Genomic DNA, 23,360 nt, shown 5'->3' with positions numbered 1-23,360 from the left:
AAAAACCCTTTTTAAGAGAATATTCCCAAGTATTTCGGTAAAAAGGAAGTAGGACTGATTGGAGAGTTCAGGCTATCCTTCACTAGAATAAGCAATCCCAGGATAGATGACAGACGGCAGCTTGGAAGTATAAAATGCAGGTTTGAATAGACACGGATCATAGAGTCATCAACAAATGGAGAGCTGCAGCCATAAAAATGATTTGGATCGATTCACCAAATGCTTATTGAGCAACTTGTATATGAGCAGCCTGCAGATACGGTGGAGAGCAAGGTCAGTGCAGCTCCCTGTCCTTGCCAACCTTAGACCCTAGCAAATAAGAACTCTCAGGGAAGAGTTGATGAACACACACATGTGTTGATGAACACACACACACACACACACACACACACACACACACACACGGTAAGAGTGTCTAAATGAGAAGAGGAAGAAATCAATCAGAAAAATCCCGGAGCTACACAGTCCACCTACTCAATAAACTCACAGAGATTGAAAACAAAGTCATTTAGCATTTAGATCACTTGTTAATTCTCATCCGACCCTGGCCCAAACCCATTGCTAGTCATTCTCCACATCAACAAGCATGTGAACCTGGAACCTCACATAAATTTCCCAGTTTCTCCTGTCTGAGTCATTTATACTTGGCAGGAGAGCACAGTGGCTAAGAGACTCGGCAGTCGCACTGCCTGGGTTCAAGTCCCGGCTGAGCCACTCAAGCTGTGTGGCCTTGGGCAAGTTGCTGACTCGCTCTGTGCCCAGGTTCCTCACATGTAAAATGGGGTGATGATGGTACCTTCCTTGTGGGCTGCTGTGCAGTTTAAATGAGTTGATCTGTATAAAGTGCTTCGAACAGAGCCTGGTTCGGAGCTGGTACTCTGTAAGGATGAGCTGTTGTTATCACTCTGCCTACCTGAAATCCTGTCTACATCCCTCTCCACTCATCCAAATCACTGTCTCTTAAAAAGCCAAGCCAAATATTTCACCTTCCACCCAGACGCTTATAAATTCAGTTCCAGCACACGTTTCGTGAGGGTCTGCCATGCCCAGCGCTCCAGTAAGAGCGGATGAATGAGACCCAGCCCTGCCCTGTGATCACAGCCGACAAGGGAAAATGGACAGACATTCCAACGATGATCATCACTGTAATTTGGCAAGAACTGTGACTGGCATTACCCACTAAGTGTCCCGTACTGGGCTGCCTGGCTCTCCTGCCTCTCCAATTTGTACCAAGATATTCTGCAGCAAAGGTGTTTGCTTGGTGTTCCCTGAATTGTTTCACACACATATACTTTCACTTGTACAACCTGATATAAAGGAGCCCGTTCTGGGCCCGGGCCTTCTAATTCTATCCCCCCATCCACTCCACCCCAACAACCACCCTCTACCTACAGGTATTTGGCAACTGCCTACTAATTTGTGGTTGGTCAGGACGTTTAAGCTTCTCTAGCAGAAAATTCCCAGGGCCTGGGAAGCTGGGTTTCTGGTCTGGTATGACTTTGGAGTTTTAATTATTGCTGAGCTCTTCCCATCACCACTTGACATGAACAGACACTGTGCATATACAGAACAGAGTATCAGTAGTAACAAAAATAATAAAAGTGAACATTTATTGGGACTTTCCCACGTGCCAAGTACTAGATCAAGTGTTTTAGATGCTTCACAGAATCCTCCCAACAGCCCTAAGAGGAGGTATTATCATTACCCCACTTTGCAGTGGAGGAAACTGACATGCAAAGAGGCCCCCATGGAGCAAGGAAGAGGCACCGGAAACTGGTTCTCTAAGAATCCGGGGAAGCAATATGGCAGCCATTCTTCATTCTCCCCAGTGTTTGGATGGCTGGCTCCAAAACAACATTTCAGATCCACCCAAAAGGAAAGGGGAAGCCCTGAGCCAAAAGAAAGAGTAAGCCCCTTCCTAAACAGACAATGGCCTCCCACAGAGTCCAGTCCCTCTGGGATCCTAATGCTCCTCTTCAATTCCCAACTTCTCTAGCAGCATGCGACGGGCCTGTGCACAACTAACAAACTATAAAACCAACTGGCTTTTTCCTTCGCGAGTGGATGCTGAAGGTTTGCAGAGATGCACTGATCCAGCAAGAACTTCAACAAGGCAGTGCCTCCAATTTCGGAGGAAGGAGAAGGGCCCTAAAGAAATGGACCCGTACTGACAGGGGAGGGGAGAGAGCCGGGACCCGCTTTATTTTGAAACCTTTAACACACTGATTTCCGTTAATACCCTACTGTTGTGAAATCCAAGCAAATAGAAGCTCACAGGAACCACCAGGCATGCAGAGCTTGGGGACTTGGTTTGGGTTATTGTTGATTAAAAAGAAAAAGGGGATACTTACCCACTCTCCAGCACTAACCAACTTTGCCATAATCCCACTCCAAAGACACCCAACTAATTCTGTAGCCTCTCTCCTACTCCCTCCAACTCAAGCTGCAAGGAACTCCCACGAAGACTCAGACAGAGAATGCTGAAATCAAGAGCTGTATTAAACCTTAAAAGAATGATGTGCTCAGTGGCTGGCTTAGAAGTAGTCTGGGGGCCCGAAAAGGGATCCTAACAAACAGTCGTGACAATTAAAGTCATCGCACTGCCAGTCTCCGTGAAAATTCCCCATTCATTCAGCCCCACCTCTGAACATTTCATTCAATTCACTGGCAGCATACCTGGGGTCAATTTACCCAGCGCAGTAGAGTAACATCTGCAATTTCCTCGGTGGTGTGAAGAGTGAGTAACAGCACAGGTAATCAATGTGTGTAAATAAAAACCTGTGATGCTGGAAACAGGGAGGGGAGGAGGAGAAACTCAGGAAGAAACACCAGGTCCCTGGCGGCGATGGTGGTACCCCCAGAAAATGCTTCCCCCACCTCCAAATGAATTCTGTAAATATATATCAACAAACTTGCAGGGGATTCTAAGTAACTCTATCACTGAATCTCTTTTATTGAATTTCTAAATAATAACAATCCAATATGTCCAGGGTCACCTACATCCAACAGGTAGAGTGAATTCCTAAAATGATGTTATAGGTTTTACCTGTAGGGCTGCCCATGGCAGTATAGTCCGAAGGCAAGATCACATTAAGAGACATAAGATGAAAGAAGAATCTTTCTGATTCCAACCCTGAATTGGTATGGAAAAGGCAATGAAGTTTCCCCAAAGACAAATGAGAAATACAGCCTTTTATTTGCATGGACTTTTTTTCTTTTAAGAGGATCTTATTAAGCATTCTGTTGGGGCATGAACAGAAGCTCATCCTATGCTCTAGAGATATAGTTTGAACTACCAAAGGTGAGATAGCGTATCTTCAGATACAGTGAGCAATATAAACACAATCTGGGGAAAAGGATCACGGGTAAATTAAATCAACAAATATCCGTCGAGGGCCTGGGCCTTAGCACTGAGATGCCCTGACAGAGAGCTCCCTTAACTGAGCTTTCGGTGAGAAACAGGAAGATGCAATTACGGTCTTCCTGAAAAATAAGCAATTAATCACACCCTGCTTCAGATTCATTGCTGTGTGCCTAAGATCCCCTCATATCATTCTGCCTTTGCCCCTAAAATCTAATTCCCTCGAGTCCTCTCTGGTTTTTCAGATCACGGATCAGCACCCTAAGCAAGCTTCATTCGGACCTGGCCAGCCCACTACTGACCAGCACGAGAGCTCTCCACACGCCTCCTTGCAGTCCCATTTGTGACCTTCAGTATGCTGCATGTGTCAAGGTTAAGCTGCCCAGGAACCATGCATCCTTCAGTATCGGGCCTCCACGTCTGCGCTGGCTGTGATGCCAGTGCAAAACCTCGCAGCCCTGCTGGGCCATTTCAAATCCGAGGGCACATTCAACAGCTAGTTCGCTTTCTGCCTCTCCTCCCATCATCAGATCCCTTTGGGGTTGCTGAGCAAATTTAGACAGAAAGGCACAGCCAACACTTACCAAAATCCAACCCCAAATTTTAAACCCAGCATCCAAGCAGGGAGGAAAGAAGGACCACTTCAGTACCTTTCTAAATAAAAATCTGTCTCAAATTCAATCGCAGCCCTCAACCCTATCTCATGTCAAGTGCCCAATTCCCCACAATAGTCTGAAATCTTTTCAGGAACATTACTGTCAAAATAGCACCCAAGGGGAGACACCATCCAAGAACCAACATGATATCACTTCAAATTGATGTCTAAGCTACAAGCACAACGAATCAGGAATGAATGCTGCCAAGGAGAAAATCAAATTCTGCTCGTCTCCTAAGTGGGCAGCAACTAACTACCCAACATTACCCTGAGAGCCTCCAAGTGAGGAGCCAGGGCCGGTCCAGGAACTGCCTGGGAACTCCCGCCTCTGAACACAGACTGTCATCAGATCATGAGAACGAAGCGAGACACTGAGCTCCTGCATCCACAGAGGCTACTGCATTTTAGACAGATTCCAGGAGGCGGAACCCAGACCCTCCTGTCCCAAGTGCCACGCTAATGCGTTTTCCATTAGCTTTTTAAAAAATGAAGAAAGACTTCTCATGTCAAGAGGTTTACAGTAATAGTACACTTCCATTTTCTAGTCTCCTGGTCTGTTTGGTTTTTCCCCTGTGAAGCCCGGTTCTGGGAATCAGTGACTCGCTGCATCACACTCCCTCCCTCCCGGTGGCTCATGGTAGCGGGCTTTCTCTGGCTCCCAGCGCTCTGCCAGCGCCCTGATCTTCAGCAGACTTCGAGCGGAGCCGAGCACAGCTCTGTGAGAGCTCCGGCACAGCCACTTGAAGCTCTGATAGCTAAACCCATCAGGAACCCTGAGACACAGTTTTTAGGTTTTTTGCAGTACAGCCAAGATAGCAACCTCCATCTACCCGCCTGAGAGATGGAGACCTAGGTGGACAGATACATAGATGGACAGCTCATCTTAACCCTGCACATTTCTCCTTCCACCACAGATCTGCACTGCTAGATATTTCCCACTATCTCCTCCCTCTAAAGAAGACCGAAGACTAGAAAACTAACCCAAAGTACCCAATTGACAATTATGATGCTGCAGACAGGAAGAGGTACCTTAAACACAGCAAAATGAAAATATTAACAGTCAACCCCTCCCAAGCACAAACAGGTAAATTGCTTTCCCAATGCAGGCTGGTTAACAGCTTCCCCCACCACACTCCCGCCACCCGACCACCACCACCTTGGGGCTCTGTAGGTCTTGCATCAATGCAGATCCCTTAGAAAGTCAAATTCTCACTTACTCAGATCTACCAAGAATCCCCAGTGCCTTGCTATATGAAAACCCCACAAACGGCAGTTCTTCGCCCGAGAAGCCTGAGGGGTTCAGCTGGCACGGAGAGGATGAAACCCACGAATTCTTCTCTGGTTCATCAAAATTGGAGGTGTCATCATCAGACTTGAGGGTGGGAACGAAGGGGGGAGGAGCTGGTTAAAGAAAAACAAGAAGAAGGTGGGGAGAGAGAGAAATTCAGCCAGATTGCACACTGTTGCGGAGAAAATCCTCCGACTCCCTCAGCGTTTGCGATGGCACTGCAGCGCCTGCTTTCAATCTAGCTCGCACAGGCAGCCCCTGCCTGGGCTCGGCTCTTACAGCAACAAGAGATTAACCCCTTCTCTGCCAACATGGCCACCCACCCGCAGACAGGCTGCCTTCCCTGCTGGGATAAACTGAAGGATAAACTCAAACAGGTCACTTGATGGAAAGAAAGCACTTGGGGAACTCATGTGAGGAGCCGCTCGTTGCTGGTATTTCCAGAGAGCTACACAGAAAGAGCATCAGCGGGTGGTGCCAGCATGCCCGATGACCTAAACCTATTCATTTCCTCTTCCAGACAGGTCTGCATTATTAATATTTAGTGCTATTCGTTGAAATAAGGTTGAAATAAGATGGAATTTCTGTTTTGTGGATTAGCCGGAATGAGAGGGAGGAACAGGGAAGAGGATTTGGGAGGTATGTAACTCCTGTTAGGCTAGCACTGCAGTCTAGCTCATTCATATCCAGATGAGTACACACGGAGCTCTTATTAATCACTTTTTTTTAGTTCATTTTCCCTTCTCCCCAGCTCAAGCATGCCCCCCCCCCCAAATCCACCGCAGTTTAATCAGCATAATGAAACACGAGCCAAATAAAGTTCTTCCCCATGATTTACAGCACCCCTGCGCAGACGGATGCACCGAAGGACATCGGCGTCCTACCTCGTTAAGGCATGACTCCCGGCTAGGGGCATCTTACATCTTTCTCCACTCGCTGCAGACCTACTCAACTCTCTGGAAGTCAGGGAGGTGGAAACTCATCCATCCGTCACCAGGGGGCTGCCCATGGTGGTGGGCTCCCTGGGGTGCAGCCGGCCAGAAGCGTTACCATGGCTGCAGGCTGAAGCGTCTGAGGCAGCCTGGCCCAGCGAGTTGGCGAGCTGGGCATCACATCCCCCGCAGTGCAGGCTTCATGCTCCCCACTCCGTGCGAGCTCTGGCTGTAACCCCACCTGGCCGCCTGCGTGGCAGGGGCCAAAGCTGATCTGAGTGACAGGGCAGCATGAGTCACTGCCGGAGTTGGCTACAGCGCCCCCTAGGACAGTTGTCACAGCCCTTCACAGTCCAGACTTCTTGTTTAACTCCTTGTTTCCTGGACAAAGCCGTGTGCCAGATCTGAGCAGCAGTCTGTTTTCTATGTACAGACTCAAAAGACTCTGGCTGTTTCCAAAGTTCCCCAGCGACAACAACATCTGCAGCAGCACTGGGGAGTAAATGGAGCGGGGAAGGGATGTGGAGGGCGGAGGAGAGGAAGGGGGTCTGGCTGCCCCCAGGAAGTGCAAAAGAGCATTCTCAGAGCTTCAGGTGCACTGAGAGGAGGTGGGAGATTGGAAATGTAAAATGTGCACTGCCAGGAAATTATTTAACACCTCCAAGCTCTCAAGAGAATTTAAATGTTCTCTGTCAGTATCAGAATCTACTAGCTTAATACTTTAAAAATTAGCTGATGGGGAAAAAATTACATTGAATGCTTCAGCCTACATCCCATGCATACTTCCATCAACACAGCCTCAAATCCAATCTGATTTCAATTACCCAATACCTTTTTTAAGCAAAAAAAAAATTTAATGAAACTACATCTCATAAGAATCAAAGAGTTTTCCATTCTAAAATAAGGAAACTCAGATAAAGACAAGAAATGTATGAAGAGAGATTTGCAGATGATAATAGCATGGGAGCATCGTGGTTATGGCACCTACTTTGTGATCTGACTGAGTGGATTCAAGCTTTACCACGTAACAGCTCTGTGACCTTGGGAAAGTTACTTAACCTCTCTGAGCCTCACTTTCAATACAGAGATAACTTCCTCAAAGGGCAGCTGGGAGTTTTAAGTGAGAGGAATCTGTATAAAGTGCCTGTACAGTACTCAACACACAGTAAGCACTCCATTAAGACTGCCTACTATACTACTGTTGCTCATATGAGATACATGTTTACGACAGATGCTGCAGTTACTGAAGTCCAGTGAGATACAGCAGAATCTATGTTGAATATTCTTCTTTCCTGCACACGACACCAACATACTCATGCGGATGTTTGTGCTAATCATTTAATTATATCATTTAATTCCTAACAGAGGTTTAATACCCTTTCCACTATATCCTAATCCAGCAGTGGCCAACCTTTCAGACCTCACGGACCACCAGTGGTCCATGGACCACCGGTTGGCGACCGCTGTCCTAATCTATCTTTAGGAGACTAAAATAGAATTTCACTTCTGAATGAAGAGTATAATTAATATGGGGGTAGAAGCCCCCCTCTGTGAAATAATTATGATTTAGAAATCCCATACTATAAAATAAGAGTCCTCTTTAAAACCCCATCATGCTCAAAGGTAGCCCATCTGGTCAAGATTAAAAAAAGGGCCAGATAAGCTGCAATAAAAAGAAGTCAACATGAAATATACCAGCTGATAATGGGTGAGATATTCAGAGGACAGATTAAAAGCCAGGGATGTAAGCCTCCAGACAGGTAGTCAATTGAGTGCAACAGGAAACTCTGAAAAGAAGAGGCTCTAAGAATCACATGTGGGCGGGAAAAGAGCCACCGTCTCAGGTCAAAGAGAAGTGGGGAAACTGGAAACTGAAAGTGATGAGGATGCTCACCCTTGACCAGAGCCCTTTAGGGGGAAAGAAATAGGGGTGGCTACTAACACTGTAAACCTGGGTAGAGTGTCTGCGTTTACAGTATCCTGAATGGTGTGGGAACTACAAGGCAAGAAATGAACATCAAATACTGGTCCAGGATCGCTGAGTCCTGAGGGTACTCACAGACACAGTGGAGAATAACTTGTAGGGACACTCTCACAACCCAGGACACACACACACACACCCTACTGCAAATGAGTTCACAATAAAAAAGTAAAAACAATCAGCTACACATAACAAGGGGAAAAAGACCATCCAAACGATCATGATGGAGCATGAACAGATAAAAGAAATGGGAAAATTTGCCCTCCAAAAACTGCAGATAAAAGAACAATATAAAATGGACCATAAAAATTTAGTAATTTATTATCGGGTAAATGAGTAGAAATTCTAATAAAAGAACAAAATGCTTTGAAAAAAGGACCAAGCACATTTGAAAGGAAGCAAGTGAAACTTATAAAAATGTAAAGTATTATTACTGAATTTAAAGCTAAACATTTATTGGATGCATTAAATAAAAGATTAGACACAGCTGAAGAGGAAATTAGTGAACTGGCAGTTAGATCTAAAGACATCACATAGACTTACGCTTCCAAAGTGTAACCTGTAGGCTGGCAACATTAGCATCGCCGGGGAGTTAGTTAGAAATGCAGAACCCCAGGCCCTGCCCCATGCCCAGGGAATCAGAAGCTGCATTCTAACAAGATATGCAGGTGATTCACGAGCACACTACAGTTAGAACATCCTCCTAATGAATACAACACAGAGACAGAGAAGACATGAGAGGTCAAAGGACAGAGAATGACAAGGTTCAATACACATCTAATCGCAGCACCAGATAGAATGAGCAGCAAACAATCAAAATCTAGATGCCATATTTTAAGAGGATTATGTAAAATTTGACCAAGTCTAAAGACCACCAAGTAAGTATGTGACCACATCTATCTTAGGGAACTAATTCTCCTTTTTCTCATACATTATGGAAAATGACATTATTGACACATTATGGAAAATCATTATTTGATCCTAATAAACTGTAATATTTTTTGCTTTAAAAAAGGTAATAAGCCCTGGCTAGATGACTCAGTCCCATACACCAGAAGGTTGTAGGTTTGATCCCTGGTCAGGGAGCATACAGGAAAACAACCAATCGATGTTTCTCTCTCACATCTCTCCCTCTCTCCCTCCCACCTCTCTCTACCTCTCTCCAGCCCCCTCTCTCTAAAATCAATAAGCATGTCCTCAGGTGAGGATTTTTTTTTTAAGTATTTATAGTTCATTGGATCTGTATCTATGTTGATGGAGTCTGAGAACATAGCATCTGCTAGGAACATAGTAGGTGCACAATAAATACTTACTGAACAGACATATAATTAAATGACTAGAAAATACCTCTTGCAAAGAGAGCACGTAGCCTAATACAGGCTGCGAGGAAGTTACTTGATGTTTGAGTTAAATAAAGAGGTTCTAAAGGCCTCTTTATTTAAGGTGGAGATTGTTCTGTCTGAAAAATATGTTAATGAGTGCCTATATTATTTTCTGATACAGTATTACAAAATCATCATCTCCCCCACCACACTCAATAATGACAACTAAGAAACCACATATTAAGATATATTTTTCATTGGCAAAAGCCACTAAGAAAAAAATAGAAAAATACGTTTTCCTACATATTTTTAAATAAATCAGCCTGTGCTTGAGGTCACATCAGGGCACTTTCTCCTTGGTGGCAGGGGCTATCCAAATAAGTTCTGCAGGGTTGTTTTTTCCCGCTGGTTATATAAGATAGATGGCAAAACAAGGCTTTCAGAAACAAAGAGCTATTTTAAGAACTATAGTTAATCTCTTTCCTATAAATTCTCTCTTTTTTTTAAGTCCTGACATTCATTAGAAGCTTTGAGGGGGGGAAAAAATTTATTGCCTTCAAAAGTATTCAAAACATAGTCCTGGCCAGTTTGGCTAAGTGGTTAGAACGTTGGCCCTCGAACTGAAGGGTCGTGGGTTCAATTCCAGTCCAGGGGATGTACCTCATTGCAGGCTCAATCCCCAGCCCTGGCAGGGGCATGTGCAGGAGGCAACCAATCAATTTGCCTCTCTCACATCAATGTTTCTCTCTCTCTGTCTCTCTCCCTTCCTTCCACTCTCTCTAAAAATCAATAGAAAAATATCCCTGAGTGAAGATTAACAAAAAAACACACAAAAGATTTTCTAATTCTGTTGCTGTGTCTATCACCTGCTTTCCCCTGGAACACCAGCTCCATGAGGGAAAGGCTGTGCTGTGTTCACCACGGCACACCTCACACCTCCAGCAGTACCTGGCTGTCCTTGTTCCATGTTTACTATCTGGTTTGAAGGAAGGAAGGAATAATAAGAGCCTTAGATGTGGGATAATTTCTTAGACCTAATGGGTTATTTCATGCAATATGCCACTTTAGGAGACCCAATTTAGTCATGAAGAATTGACACATAAAATATATATATATAAAAAGAGGTAATATGCAAATTAGCCAGGATACATTAAGGCATCACGACTGGCTCAGAAGGCTGCATCATGACCGGCTCAGGAGGAGCTGCACACACAGATGGGCGGGAGGGGACTGCGTGCCGCCCCCAGCCCCAGCGACCACGGGGAGGCTGGGGCTGGCGGTGGGCCGGAGCGGACACACACCAGGGGTGGGGATGTGCTCTGAGCGACCGCAGCGCGGCTCAGAGCACACCCCCATCCCAGCGGACACACACCAGGGGAGCCTCTGCACGTGAGCTGCAGAGGAAACACCTTTCCTGACCACTCATTGGCTAAGCTCCCTGTACGCCACCACTCACAGTGTTCTAGATAACTTGGGTAAGAAGAATCCAAGAAGGCGATCTAGGGTTTTTCCACCACACTCCTGGAGGAAAAAGCAAAGGTCCGCTGCTGGAGGGGCTAAGAAACGTCATATCCTGCCCTAGCCGGTTTGGCTCAGTGGATAGAGCCTTGGCCTGCGGACCGCAGGGTCCGTGTTCGATTCTGATCAAGGGCATGTACCTAGGTTGCAGGCTCCTCCCTGGCCGGGGCCCAGGTCAGGGCTCATGCAGGAGGCAACCAATCGAAGTGTCCCTCTCACATTGATGTTTCTCTCTGTCTTTCCCTCTCTCTTCCCTGCTCTCTAAAAATCAATGGAAACATATCCTCAGGTGAGGAAGGAAGGAAGGAAGGAAGGAAGAAAGGAAGAAATAAATGTCATATCCTATGAAAGATACATCTTGAAAATACCTAAAGAAAGTTGTCATTTTTTCGTGGTGAAGGAACTGGAGTCCGTGTTGATGAAAACACCTTGGCGGCTGCGGCAGCCAGCAGTGGAAGCAGCAGTGGGGTGATGGGGGTGGCGCCTTCCCCTGATCAGCCCGTCACTTCCCGAAGAGGGAGGCCAGACTGCGGCTTAGGCCCTGAGGGCTCCCGGACTGTGAGAGGGGGCAGACTGGGCTGAGGGAACCCCCACCCCAGTGCACGAATTTCATGCACCAGGCCTCTAGTATGTAAATAAAAACACCTGAGCCTAGATACAGCTCATAAAACTCCTATGACTTTTAATCATCACTGTGGGTCACAGACATTGGTGCTGAGTTGTGTGTGGCAGAGGTAGAAGATGAATAACAGCCAACGCAGTGTCATAAAGGATAATGGCACATAAATAAATATAATGAATCAGGACTGTGCCTGAAACATAGTAGGCATTCAATAATATTAAATCAAAAACATTTGCAACTTTATTCTATCTACCATGATGTCCTACACCTTAAAAAGGCACTACTTAGCCCAGGCTGGGTAGCTCAGTTGTTTAGAGCATCACCCTGGTACGCCAAGGTCATGGGTTCAATCCCCAGTCAGGGCACACAAAAGAATCAATCAGATTGATGTGAGAGGAACCAAGATGGCGGCATAGTTAAACAACTAATCTGCTGCCTCACACAACAATTTCAAAAATACAACTAAAAGACAAAAACATCTACCACCCAGAACCACGGGAAAGCTGGCTGAGTGGAAGATTTACAACTAAGAAGAGAAAGAAGCACAATCGCTGAAAAGCTGAGGTACGGAGGCACGCGAATCGGGCCGGCGGCGGGCGGCTGGGTGCGCGGCTTTTCTTCAACCCGCAGGGAGACAAGCTCCCGATCACTCTGAAATCCAGTTTCTGGGGACACTCGGGGGACCCAGGCACCTACGGGGAGAAGCTGGACTCTCGGCCATCGGGTCGGAAAGTGAGAGTGACTTTTGCAGTGGTGCGCCCAGCAATCATTGTTTACTGCGCTGGAGCGCGGGGCGCAGGGACTTGGAAACGTGGAAAGGCAGAGACGGCTGACGGCAGCCATCGCCGTTGGTCACGCCCCAGCCTAGTGACGCCCTGAGACCCCACCCAGCCCTGAGGCCCCGCCCCGCACATTCTACAAACCCGCCCAGGCTCCACACAGCGGCTTTTGCATATAAATGGCCTGTTCTAGAGCAGCTTAACCAACTGCAGCTCCAGTCAGACTGCTCCAAAACCGCCCAAGCAAAGGAGGAGAAAACTAGCCCTTGCTGTAGCTCCTGCTGGGGGACACACAGTACACAAGGGTACACCAAGAGTGTCCAACTCAAGTAACTGGGAGGCTGACCCGTTGAACCAATAAGACACCTAGTACACAAAACTACCCTACCAACTTAGGGAAGCAGAGAATATGAGAAGGCAAGGAAACAGATCACAAACCAAAGAAATGGAGGAGAACAAGCGACTGGACATAGAGTTCAAAACCACAGTTATAAGGTTTTTCAAGAATTTCATGGAAAAGGCCGATAAATTCCATGAGGACCAACTAGAAATTAAACATACACTGACTGAGATAAAAAATATTATACAGAGACCCAAAAGCAGACTAGAGGATTGCAAGAATCAACTCAAAGATTTGGAATACAAAGAGGCCAAGGACACTCATCCAGAGAAACATGAAGAGAAGAGAATTCAGAAAGTTGAAGATAGTGTAAGAAGCCTCTGGGACAACTTCAAGCGAACCAACATCAGAATTATGGGGGTACCAGAAGAAGAGAGAGAGCAAGATGCTGAAAACCTATTTGAAGAAATAACGAACGAAAACTTCCCCCACCTGATGAAAGAAATAGACTTACAAGTCCAGGAAGCACACAGAACCCCAAACAAAAGGAATCCAAAGAGGACCACACCAAGACACATCATAATTAAATTGCCAAGAGCAAAAGACAAAGAGAGAATCTTACAAGCAGCAAGAGAAAAACAGTTAGTTACCTACAAGGGAGCTCCCATACGATTATCAGCTAATCTCTCAACAGAAACCATGCAGGCCAGACGGGAGTGGCAAGAAATATTCAAAGTGATGAATAGCAGGAACCTACAACCAAGACTACTCTATCCAGCAAAGTTATCATTCAGAATTGAAGGGCAGATAAAGAGCTTCACAGATAAGAAAAAGCTAAAGGAGTTCATCACCACCAAACCAGCATTATATGAAATGCTGAAAGGTATTCTTTAAAAAGAGGAAAAAGAAGAAGAAAGATAAAAATTATGAACAACAAATACATATCTATCAACAAGTGAATCTAAAAGTCAAGTGAATTAAAAATCTGAGGAACAGAATAATCTGGTGAACTTAATAGAATCAGGCATAGAATGGGAATGGATTGATAATTCTCAGGGGGAAAGGGGTGTATGTGTGGGGAGTATGGGAAAAGACTGGACAAAAATCATACACCTATGGATAAGGACAGCGGGGGGGGGGGAGGTAAGAGAAAGGGGGGGGAAGGAACTGGGTGGGGGGGAGATATGTGGGGAAAAAGGAGAAACAATTGTAATCTGAACAATAAAGATTCATTAAAAAAAAAAAAAAAAAAAAGAATCAATCAATGAATGCATAAGTGGAACAACAAGTCAATGTTTCTCTCCCCCTCTCCCTTCTTCTCTCTCTAAAATCAATCAATAAATAAAAATTAAAAAACAACAACTACTACTTAACTAAGTAGTTGCTATGTTCAAACCTATAAGGAAGACTACAAAAAAATAAGCTATCTTTTAGTTCCTTAAAATCTGAGGGGCCACTGGGATTGCACTTACCTGTGTTAAAAACACAGAACTGCAAAATAAGTGGAAGGGAAGCAATTTCTATGGTTTAGAGGTCAGGATATAGGTGAGAATAGTCAAGAATACATCAGTGGAGTGAGAGTGAGTTTTGAAGACGGGGATACAGGAAGTTTTGTGTGTTCCTGAAGGGAAGTGTCATGGAGGTGAATGAATCTCAAGAGTTGGTTAAAAGGTGTCTTCGTGGCTGAAGTGCGGGGAAGAGTGCTACTTTAGATAAGCCACAGAGCGGCAGCCCAAGAGGCTATGGGTAATGAGGCTGCAAAGTACATGAAAGTGAAATCTTGGCTGCACCTCGAAAGGGGGAATCCTGCATTGGACTGACAGGAGGGATTATTAGAGAGAGTCTTAGAGTGCTGCGTTGGTGTCAATTCCTGCGACTGATATGATCGTTTCAGTAGTGATAGTGGGAAGAGGTCGACGCCAGAAACCTCTAAAGGACAAGTCTACAATATCAACATGACAATTCTATCCAAAGGAAGTGATAACAGAAACAGACACGGTGTGGGTTAACAGGAAACAGGCTACAGAGAAAAATGGCAAAATGTAACAACTGATGCAAGCGTAATATTTGTTATCATTTTAAAAATACCAATGGCCAGCTCTAATTCCAAGAGAAAAGGGTTACAATAGAAAGAGCAAGCTAACCCAATATCAGAGGTCTCATGAGAATGAGCCAAGAGAATAAGTCAGGGGATAGGCAAATAGAGCTAATTACTAAATACACAGAAGTAGCGGAGCCCATGAGAACAGGTTATATTCCTTACAGCCTCCAGGTGGGAGGCGATCAGATATGATTCATCCAAATGATACATTGTATAAGTTATTCAAAAAGAAGGCAAATCATAACCAGTTTCCAATAGAGTTAAGTAAATTAAAAGTTTTCCCATCTCTTTACTTCCCAAAAGAGTCATAAAAAGACTTTAGGGCAATGTTGATTTGGCTGGTGATTTTCACAATGTAGCTTCAAAGTAAACAAATAAGGAGGTTAGAGTTACTGGAGTATGCTTTCGTCAATCCATCCCAGGGTGCTAGGGTCTGGCTGCCAGCTGCTGAGGAGAGCTCCTCTCTGGTGGCAAAGAAGAGATCTCAGTGGGGTTGTGAGCTCTGTCTGAAACTCACCGTTCTCAAAAGCCATGTCCCTAAAGGCTACTTAATAGCACTTTCTTGGGTAACAACTTACGCTTTCCCACAGAATTGTACTGTCAGAGATCCTTTCTCTCAATTCTGACGCACTTGAAGCAGATTTCGAGCCTCTTAGTTTTGCTTTGTTTTCCCCTTCCCTCTCAATCTAGGTGCTCAGAGACCTGTGACACATCTGCATAGGCTAGAAAACACTCAAAAGACAGCCCTGTTCACACTGCAGCTGGGCATTTCTCTGCAAAGTGGGGTCTGGATATATCCAGTTTGGGACCCAGGTGGAAGCCCCAGACTTTACTTAAACAAAAGCAAATGAGCTGGTTCATCGGCTTCCACTCCCTAGAACCTGCTTGCCCTCAATCTCAACGACTTACACCCAAGAACACACTGGATTTGATTCATTCTTTGCGGCCCTCAAGACTCTGTAGTATCCTTTCCTCCAACACGTTCAAACTTTATTTTTAAATGTTTGCTATGAAAACTTTCACATGCTCAGTAGTAAGGTAGAAAAATGAATTCCCATGTGCCCATCACCTTCCACAGCTAGCAACTCCCAATCTCATTGCATCTCACCCACCCCTACCTTGTTTGCATGCTTATTGATTATGAAAGGCAAACCCAGAGACCCTATCATTTTTCCCATTATTACTGCAGGAGATATCTCTAACCCAGGGTTTCTCAGCTGTTTTGTTGTAGGGGCTGCCAGGTGTATTATAGGTTACCAGTATCCACAACCTAGACCCACTAATGCCAATAGCACCTCCAGTCATGACAACCAGAAATGCCTCCAGACATGTCTAAATGTCCCCTGGAGGGCAAAGCTGCCCTCAATTGAGAACCACTGCTCTAATACAAAAGGACTTAAACACTCACACACACACACACACACACAATACTGTCACACACCCAACAAATAGCAACTCTTAAACATTCTCTAATACCATGTTTGTGTTAGACTTTCTCCAATTGTCCCAAAACCATTTCTTTATAGTTGGTTAGTTTGAAGCAGGATCCAACCAAGATTCATACACTGATTCAGCTGGTGTACCACCTAATCTATACCATTTAATGCAATTTATTGGTTTAAGAAACTGGATCACATGTCCCTATAAAATTTCCCACATTCCGGACTTGGTTGGTTATATTCTTGTGACTCATTAAACATGTTTTCTGTCCTGCATGTCTCCTATAAACTGGCAGTTAAATCCTGGGCCTTCCATATATTCATATTCAATTCTTTTGGCAAGAATACTCCCCAGGGTGTGTTGGCTACGTACTAGTACATGATATTAGAGGGCACACAATGTCTGCTTGTTTCCCTTCTTGTGACCCAATGAAAAGGGTTCCAATGATATTAGCCTGGTCCCTCCACCATAAAGGTCCCTCCAATCTTTCCATTAATAGTCACTGATGACCACTGCCTACAGCCATTATTTCATTAAGGGCTACAAAATGGTGGTTTTCCAACTGTGTCATTCCTTCTGCATTTATTACCACATCAACAATTTGGTTACCCTAGAACCGTGGTCGGCAAACTGCGGCTCACGAGCCACAGGCGGCTCTTTGGCCCCTTGAGTGTGGCTCTTCCACAAAATACCACGGCCTGGGCAAGTCTATTTTGAAGAAGTGGCGTTAGAAGTTTAAGTTTAAAAAATTTGGCTCTCAAAAGAAATTTCAATTGTTGTCCTGTTGATATTTGGCTCTGTTGACTAATGAGTTTGCTGACCACTGGCCTAGAAGATAGTTCGAATAGGGAGGCAAGATCAATGCTTGGGTCTTTCCCTGTATTTAGGAACATTCAGAGTAATGAGTTGGAGGGTGGGGGCCCTCAGCCATGGCCAGAAGTAACCAATAAGATTTCTTTTTCAGTTATTGGTGTGAACACATGAATTTTTATACAGTTGATGTCTTCACTGCAGTCTTTTCAATGCTTATATTGTCCCACCTTAGAACAGAGAAGCCCCTCTATAGATATTCTTGCCAAAAAAAGGTCAAATCAGAATCCATTTTAGTTTTTGGAGCTGCCTTCCAGTTTACCGGGCCTGGAAGAGCAAATACAATACCACCACCACCACCATCATCCCCGGCTGAGAAAGCAGAGACAAAGTGGGGATGTTCTAAAGACAATGACCAATGACTTGGGAGAAAATGTTTTTTAATGTAAGCCCATCTCCACAGCTGACTATACTCCAAGATATGAGTGACTTTACACCCACTTGGCGTGTTGGCAAGATGTGGAGAAACTAGATTTCTCATACATTGTCAGGAAGAATATAAAATGGCACAATCACTATAAAAAACTTTGGCACTTTCTTAAAAAGTTAAACATACATCTATGATCCATCCATTCTACTCCTGGGCATTTGTCCAAGACAAATGAATGCATATGTCCATAGATTTGTACACAAGTGTTCATAGAAGTTATATTTCAAATAGCCAAAAACTAGAAACAACCGAAATGTCTATCAGCAGATGAATGGATAACAAATTGTGGTATATCCATACAATGAGCTACTACTTAGCAATAAAATGAAATGAAATAATGATACATCCTACCATGTGGATGAATCTCAGAATAATTATGTTGAATGAAAGAAGCCAGATAAAATAAGTACATATTGTATGGTTTAATATCAAGTTTAGAAAATATAAACTAGAGTGACAGAGGCAGATCAGTCATGGTCTGAGGGCAAGGGAAGGAGGGGAAGAGGTGGCAGAGAAGAGTTACAAAGGGGCATGAAGGTTTGTTGGGGGTGATGGACATGTTCATTATCTTGAGGGTGGTGATGGTTTCACAGGTGTATACATACACCAAACTTAAGCGCACACTTACAATGCATGTACTTACTGTACACCTATTCTTTCCCAGTAAAGCTGTCTCCAACCATTGGGAAGGGAGAATATTTTGTCCCCAATTCTCTCCTGGTCTAAGGAGCTTCCACCCAGGCTCCTTCACCCCATGAGGTAGGCGTGTAGAACAAACACATCTAGTCTCACCCTTTAACTCACTCCTCCCCCAAGGAAGGCGGCCTTGGACATTCAGGCTATGTTTTAGTGGCGCACAGGGTTGCTGCGAAAACAAGAACCAGGCTTAGCACTTCCTGTTTTACTGCCTATGTCCAGATGCGGCAGGCACTCAACCAAGTGACCACGCTTGTCCTCCGTATTTCCACCAGGCCCACTGCGGCAAGGCCTCCCTGGCCACGAGGGAAGGCCTCCCATCCTTCTCTGTTCAATAGGGTGGGTGAACTGAACAGACCCTTACATCGAAGGCTACTGAGCACCTGCCTTGCCACGAATGAAGTGGACATTTTCGTCCCTATCTGGCTACCAGTTCTTTGTGTGTGTCCTTTGTTAGTCAGAATTTTGAGGGACAGAAGGGTGGGTCTTAGAACCCGAAGTGTCCATGCTGTACCTTTCCTTTCTCTCAGCAGGGAGCAACAGAGTTGGCCATACTTTTCTCTAAAGTGAGACACTGTTAATCATTGCCAAACTTTCAGTCATGAACAACCTGGACCTCCTAGTCTTTGTCCCAGGCTGTAATCTCTTTGACTCCTGCCAACTGCCCTCTTTAATTCTATCCAAACATCGCCCTCCGAATATGCAAGTAAATGCAAGCACCACACTTCACAGAGCTGACTAGGAAGTTGGCTGCTGAATAGAGTCCCAGATGTTTAATATAATGTTGAATCTTTGGCCAAATCATTTCCATGATTGCTTGGTTGTGGAAGGTTTTCTGGCAAGTGAGAATTTAAGGGCTATGGATCCCAATTTATGGGCTTTCTCTACAAACCTATTTCCTGTTTCCCATGTTCTCCCAAGAAAGGCACTAATTACCTCATTTAGAGTTGATTTGCTGAACTGGAATTTAGCATTGCATTGCTGGCTTACACTGAGAGGCACTACAGGAAGCATCATGGGGAAGGCCCAGAGCATGGGTTGGAGGGATGTGGTCCACCATGTCACCAGGGGTCTCATTTATGGGAAGTTCCTCAAGGCCCAGCATTCAGAAAATCCAGTCTTTTCTGAGCAAACCTTCTGGGTCTCTTGCTCGTGGGACTGTTCATAATACTTTCTGCTTTGGCCACCAAAAGGCTGAGAGCACCAAATCTATCTTCTAGGAACTTGACAGGAACTTGTTTGTTTTCACCTTTGACCCTGATTTTATTTCCTTACCCTGGTATTTCCACCACCCAGATTTCTACATTTGTTTTGTTCCTTCTAATACTGCAATTATAGCTGAAATAAGCTTGTTTCAACTTACCTTGGAATAAAGTGAAATATTACATATGTTTAACATCTGGATGTAGCTTCTAGAATGAAATCCTATCATTCTAATTCATAAGCATTTAGCTCTTTTTAGTCTATTTTCTCCTGTCAATGACTTACTCTCTAAAAAAAGAACAGCCCTCAAGAGACACATCAATATCCACCTGTACATCCCATAAGACTATAAGAGCTACTGACATGTCTTCATTATTCCTTTTTTATGTTTTAGCAGGTGGTCCAGTAAGTTGTGCTTCTGCCATCACAACTATAGCATCCCCCCTCTTTCTACCCTCCTTATACCAGTCCCCCAAACAGCTCCTTTTCCTCCCTTCCTCCTGCCCCTGAAGTGACTGGGTGGGTGTCTGACAGGGAGATACATTTAAGGGGCCACCCAAGGCTAACAGAGAAGTACATCTACCACCGTCCTCAAACTGGTTCACAAACAACACATGGCCGGAAGCCTGCTCAAATGATAGGAGATCTTTAAAAGGCTCAAAACACACACACACACACACACACACACACACACACACACACACACACACACACTGCACATGCCATTGAGAGAATGCTATCTGAAAAACAACACTAAAATAAATAACTGAAATATTCATATTAAAACCATAAGGGGCTTTTCATTTGAGAAGAAAGCACCGCTCGTTTGAAATCATAGTCAGAGTGGCAAATTCAAAGGATCAACACAGTAGGGTTTTGCAAAGACTTCCCCCTCATTTATTCCAATGATGCAGGAAAATAACCTGACAATAAATACTCCTGAATTCTTGGGAGGCAGTATAATGATGCTGTTAAGAGTACAGGCTGTGCTGTCATTTATATTAACAGAAAATATTATGGAAAGTTATACAAAAATTTGGCAGTAGTGGTTCACTTTAGGGAGAGGAACTGGATGTGTGGTGGGAAGGAGATGTTTTTCATTGTATAACCTTCCTTGACACTGGAATGTTTTACCAGGGACTATACAACTTCTCAAATAAATAAAAGCTAAGAGAGCTCAGAGTCAGGGAGATCTGATTTGACTTCTGCCACTGCCAAGGCCTGGCTCCATGTCCTTCACCAAGCGGCTTCATCTCTTCAGGCCTTAGTAGCCTCATCTGTACTGTGGGACTAATAATTGTACCTGCCTCACAGAGGTTTGGGGAGAAGTAAATGAAACAATAACATGCATAAAGTATTTTGCAGAGCCCTTAGCACATATTAGGTACTCAATAAATGGCATGGCAGTATAAAACACGCATAAAAAAGTATTAATGATGAAAAACTTAATCCATCCTTAATTAAAGGTAAATATAAAACGGCAGTAAGCTGGGGTGTGGGAAGGCATAAAAATGCCTTTTTACAACCATTTGCTATCAGCAGGTGGAGATTAAGTTAAACCACCATCTTGAAAGACATGAAGGATATAAAGCCCATCTGAGGGAAAACTTCCAATTCCTCAAAGCAGAGCCTAAAATTTGGCATTTCTAAGCATTCCATCCACCCATCGAAGTTCTTAGCCTAAAAGTAGTTTCCCCTTAGCCTGAGCCCAGAGCACAAAACTAGGAAGACTCCACAAACATGAACAAGAAACTCAGATCTAATTTTCTCCTCTTGCCAAGCTTCACAAACGCTAATATGCACAGGAATCTGTAGCTTCGGCTTAGCAGGTGGGGTGTGAGTCTCTGCATCTCTAACAAGCTCCCAGGTGATGCTGACGCTGCTGGTCCATGGCCCTCACGCTGCACAGCAAGGTCCCACTGACCCCGGATGCCGGCTCCCCTGCTTGTCAGCCAACAGCAATCTTGAGGGATTCCGATTACTGTGATACTCTCTCCTGGTAACAACCGGTCGATTCTTTTAAATCAATGATTCTGAACTGGGGGGACTTTGTCCCCAAGGGACCCTGGGCAATATCCTAAGATATTTTTGGTTGTCACAACTGCAGGGATGACCTCTATGGGCAAAGGCCAAAGGTGCTGCTAAACATGCTACAATTCACACACCAGCCCCCACAACAAAGAATTACCTGGTCCCAAATGTCAATAGTGCCCAGGTTGAGAAGTCCTGTTCTAAATAAACAGAAACATGAATCCAGTCCTCTCAATTCATCTCAAGACTATAAACCCCGATTTTAGAAGTAGGTCATTGATCCAACATGGATTGTCCTTTCCCAGGCTAAATCTGAGGTGTGGGAAGGGTAAGAGATTAGCAGAAAGAACAGAATGTTATACACAGAGAAGGGGTCACTGGGTCATGGTCTACATTTTGTTTAAAATCAAGCACTGGTGGTTCAGTAAGCCAGAGGTGACCAACTAAGCATTTTAACAGAACCATAGCTCTATCTAAGCAAAGGATCTAACGCTTAGACTATAAGCTCCATGAAGGCAGGGTCATATCCAAATTTACTCACCTATAGAGCTACAGCACCCAATGTAGCACTTAGACATTGTAGGTACTCAAATATCATGATGAGTCTTATACATCCAAAAATTACTGCAATCCTATATAATAAAAGGCTAATATGCAAGTTGACCGAATGGCAGAACGACCGGTCGCTATGACGCGCACTGACCACCAGGGGGCAGACGCTCAACACAGGAGCTGTTCCCTGGTGGTCAGTGCGCTCCCACAGGGTGAGCGCCGCTCCGCCAGAAGCCGGGCTGGCGAGCACAGTGGCGGTGGCAGGAGCTTCTCCTGCCTCCACAGCAGCACTAAGGATGTCCAACTGATGGCTCCCGGACTGCAAGAGGGCGCAGGCCGGGCTGAGGGACTGCCCCCCCACCCCGAGTGCATGAATTTTGTGCACCAGGTCTCTAGTTACAAACATGCGTAAATAGACACAGAGATTAAACCATCTATAGTGTGACATGGTTTATGATATGTCATCATTACAAATCACAATTATTTCTTGTAGGGCATGCATGGTATTATAGAAAGAGCATGGGCTCTAGACCTCAACCCAAATCTGGCCCCTCTTACTCACTTGCTATATGACCTGGGATAAGTTACCACAATGTCCACATCTGTAAAATGGGTATAAAAATCCTTACCTCTGACAGAATTGTTTTAAAGTAATATGGTGTGATATACTTAAATACCTAGGAGTTGACTCAGAATATGTGCCATTTCCTATCATACAGAGGGACCAGAGTAAAACACCCAATGGGTTAGTTACATAGTGCTTATTTCTACACACAACAATATGTAGAATTTCACCTGAGGCTAAGAAGAAATACAATGAGTGGCCAGATTATTATGATCTCTGAACGCATAATAATCTGGCCACTCAGTGTATATCCTATATAATAAAAGGCTAATATGTAAATTGTCTCGACCAGGAGTTCGACCAGCAGGCAGGCCGGCCAACCGCCCATGTCCCCTCCCCCTGGCCAGGCTGGCTGGACACCCCTCCCATGCACGAATTCATGCACTGGGCCTCTAATACACACACACACACGCACACACACACACACCCTGAGTGGCCAGATTATTATGCGTTCAGAGATCATAATAATCTGGCCACTCAGTGTAGACTCCCTCTCTTTAAATCATTAATTTAAACCAAACGCTGTCATCCCTCAGGTTAAGTGAGCATCCACAGAATTATGACCTTGTGGCTTCACTATTCAGATAGCAAATAATGATCATCAGCAAAAAAAA

At 44.6% G+C, this 23,360-nt stretch overlaps 1 protein-coding gene across 1 annotated transcript in view; it reads right to left on the bottom strand.

Moving 5' to 3' along the window:
• The window catches only part of CIT (citron rho-interacting serine/threonine kinase), a 163,874-nt gene that overhangs the window by 95,043 nt on the left and 45,471 nt on the right, over window positions 1-23,360 (bottom strand). Inside the window, exon 9 of the mRNA XM_054712660.1 lies at window positions 5,234-5,417. Coding sequence (XP_054568635.1) covers window positions 5,234-5,417 — 184 coding nt within the window. The remainder of the gene's footprint in view (window positions 1-5,233; window positions 5,418-23,360) is intronic.

This window comes from Eptesicus fuscus, chromosome 23 (assembly GCF_027574615.1).
Source record: "Eptesicus fuscus isolate TK198812 chromosome 23, DD_ASM_mEF_20220401, whole genome shotgun sequence".
Taxonomy (NCBI): Eukaryota; Metazoa; Chordata; class Mammalia; order Chiroptera; family Vespertilionidae; genus Eptesicus; species Eptesicus fuscus.
This window is presented reverse-complemented; position numbering and strand designations above follow the sequence as displayed.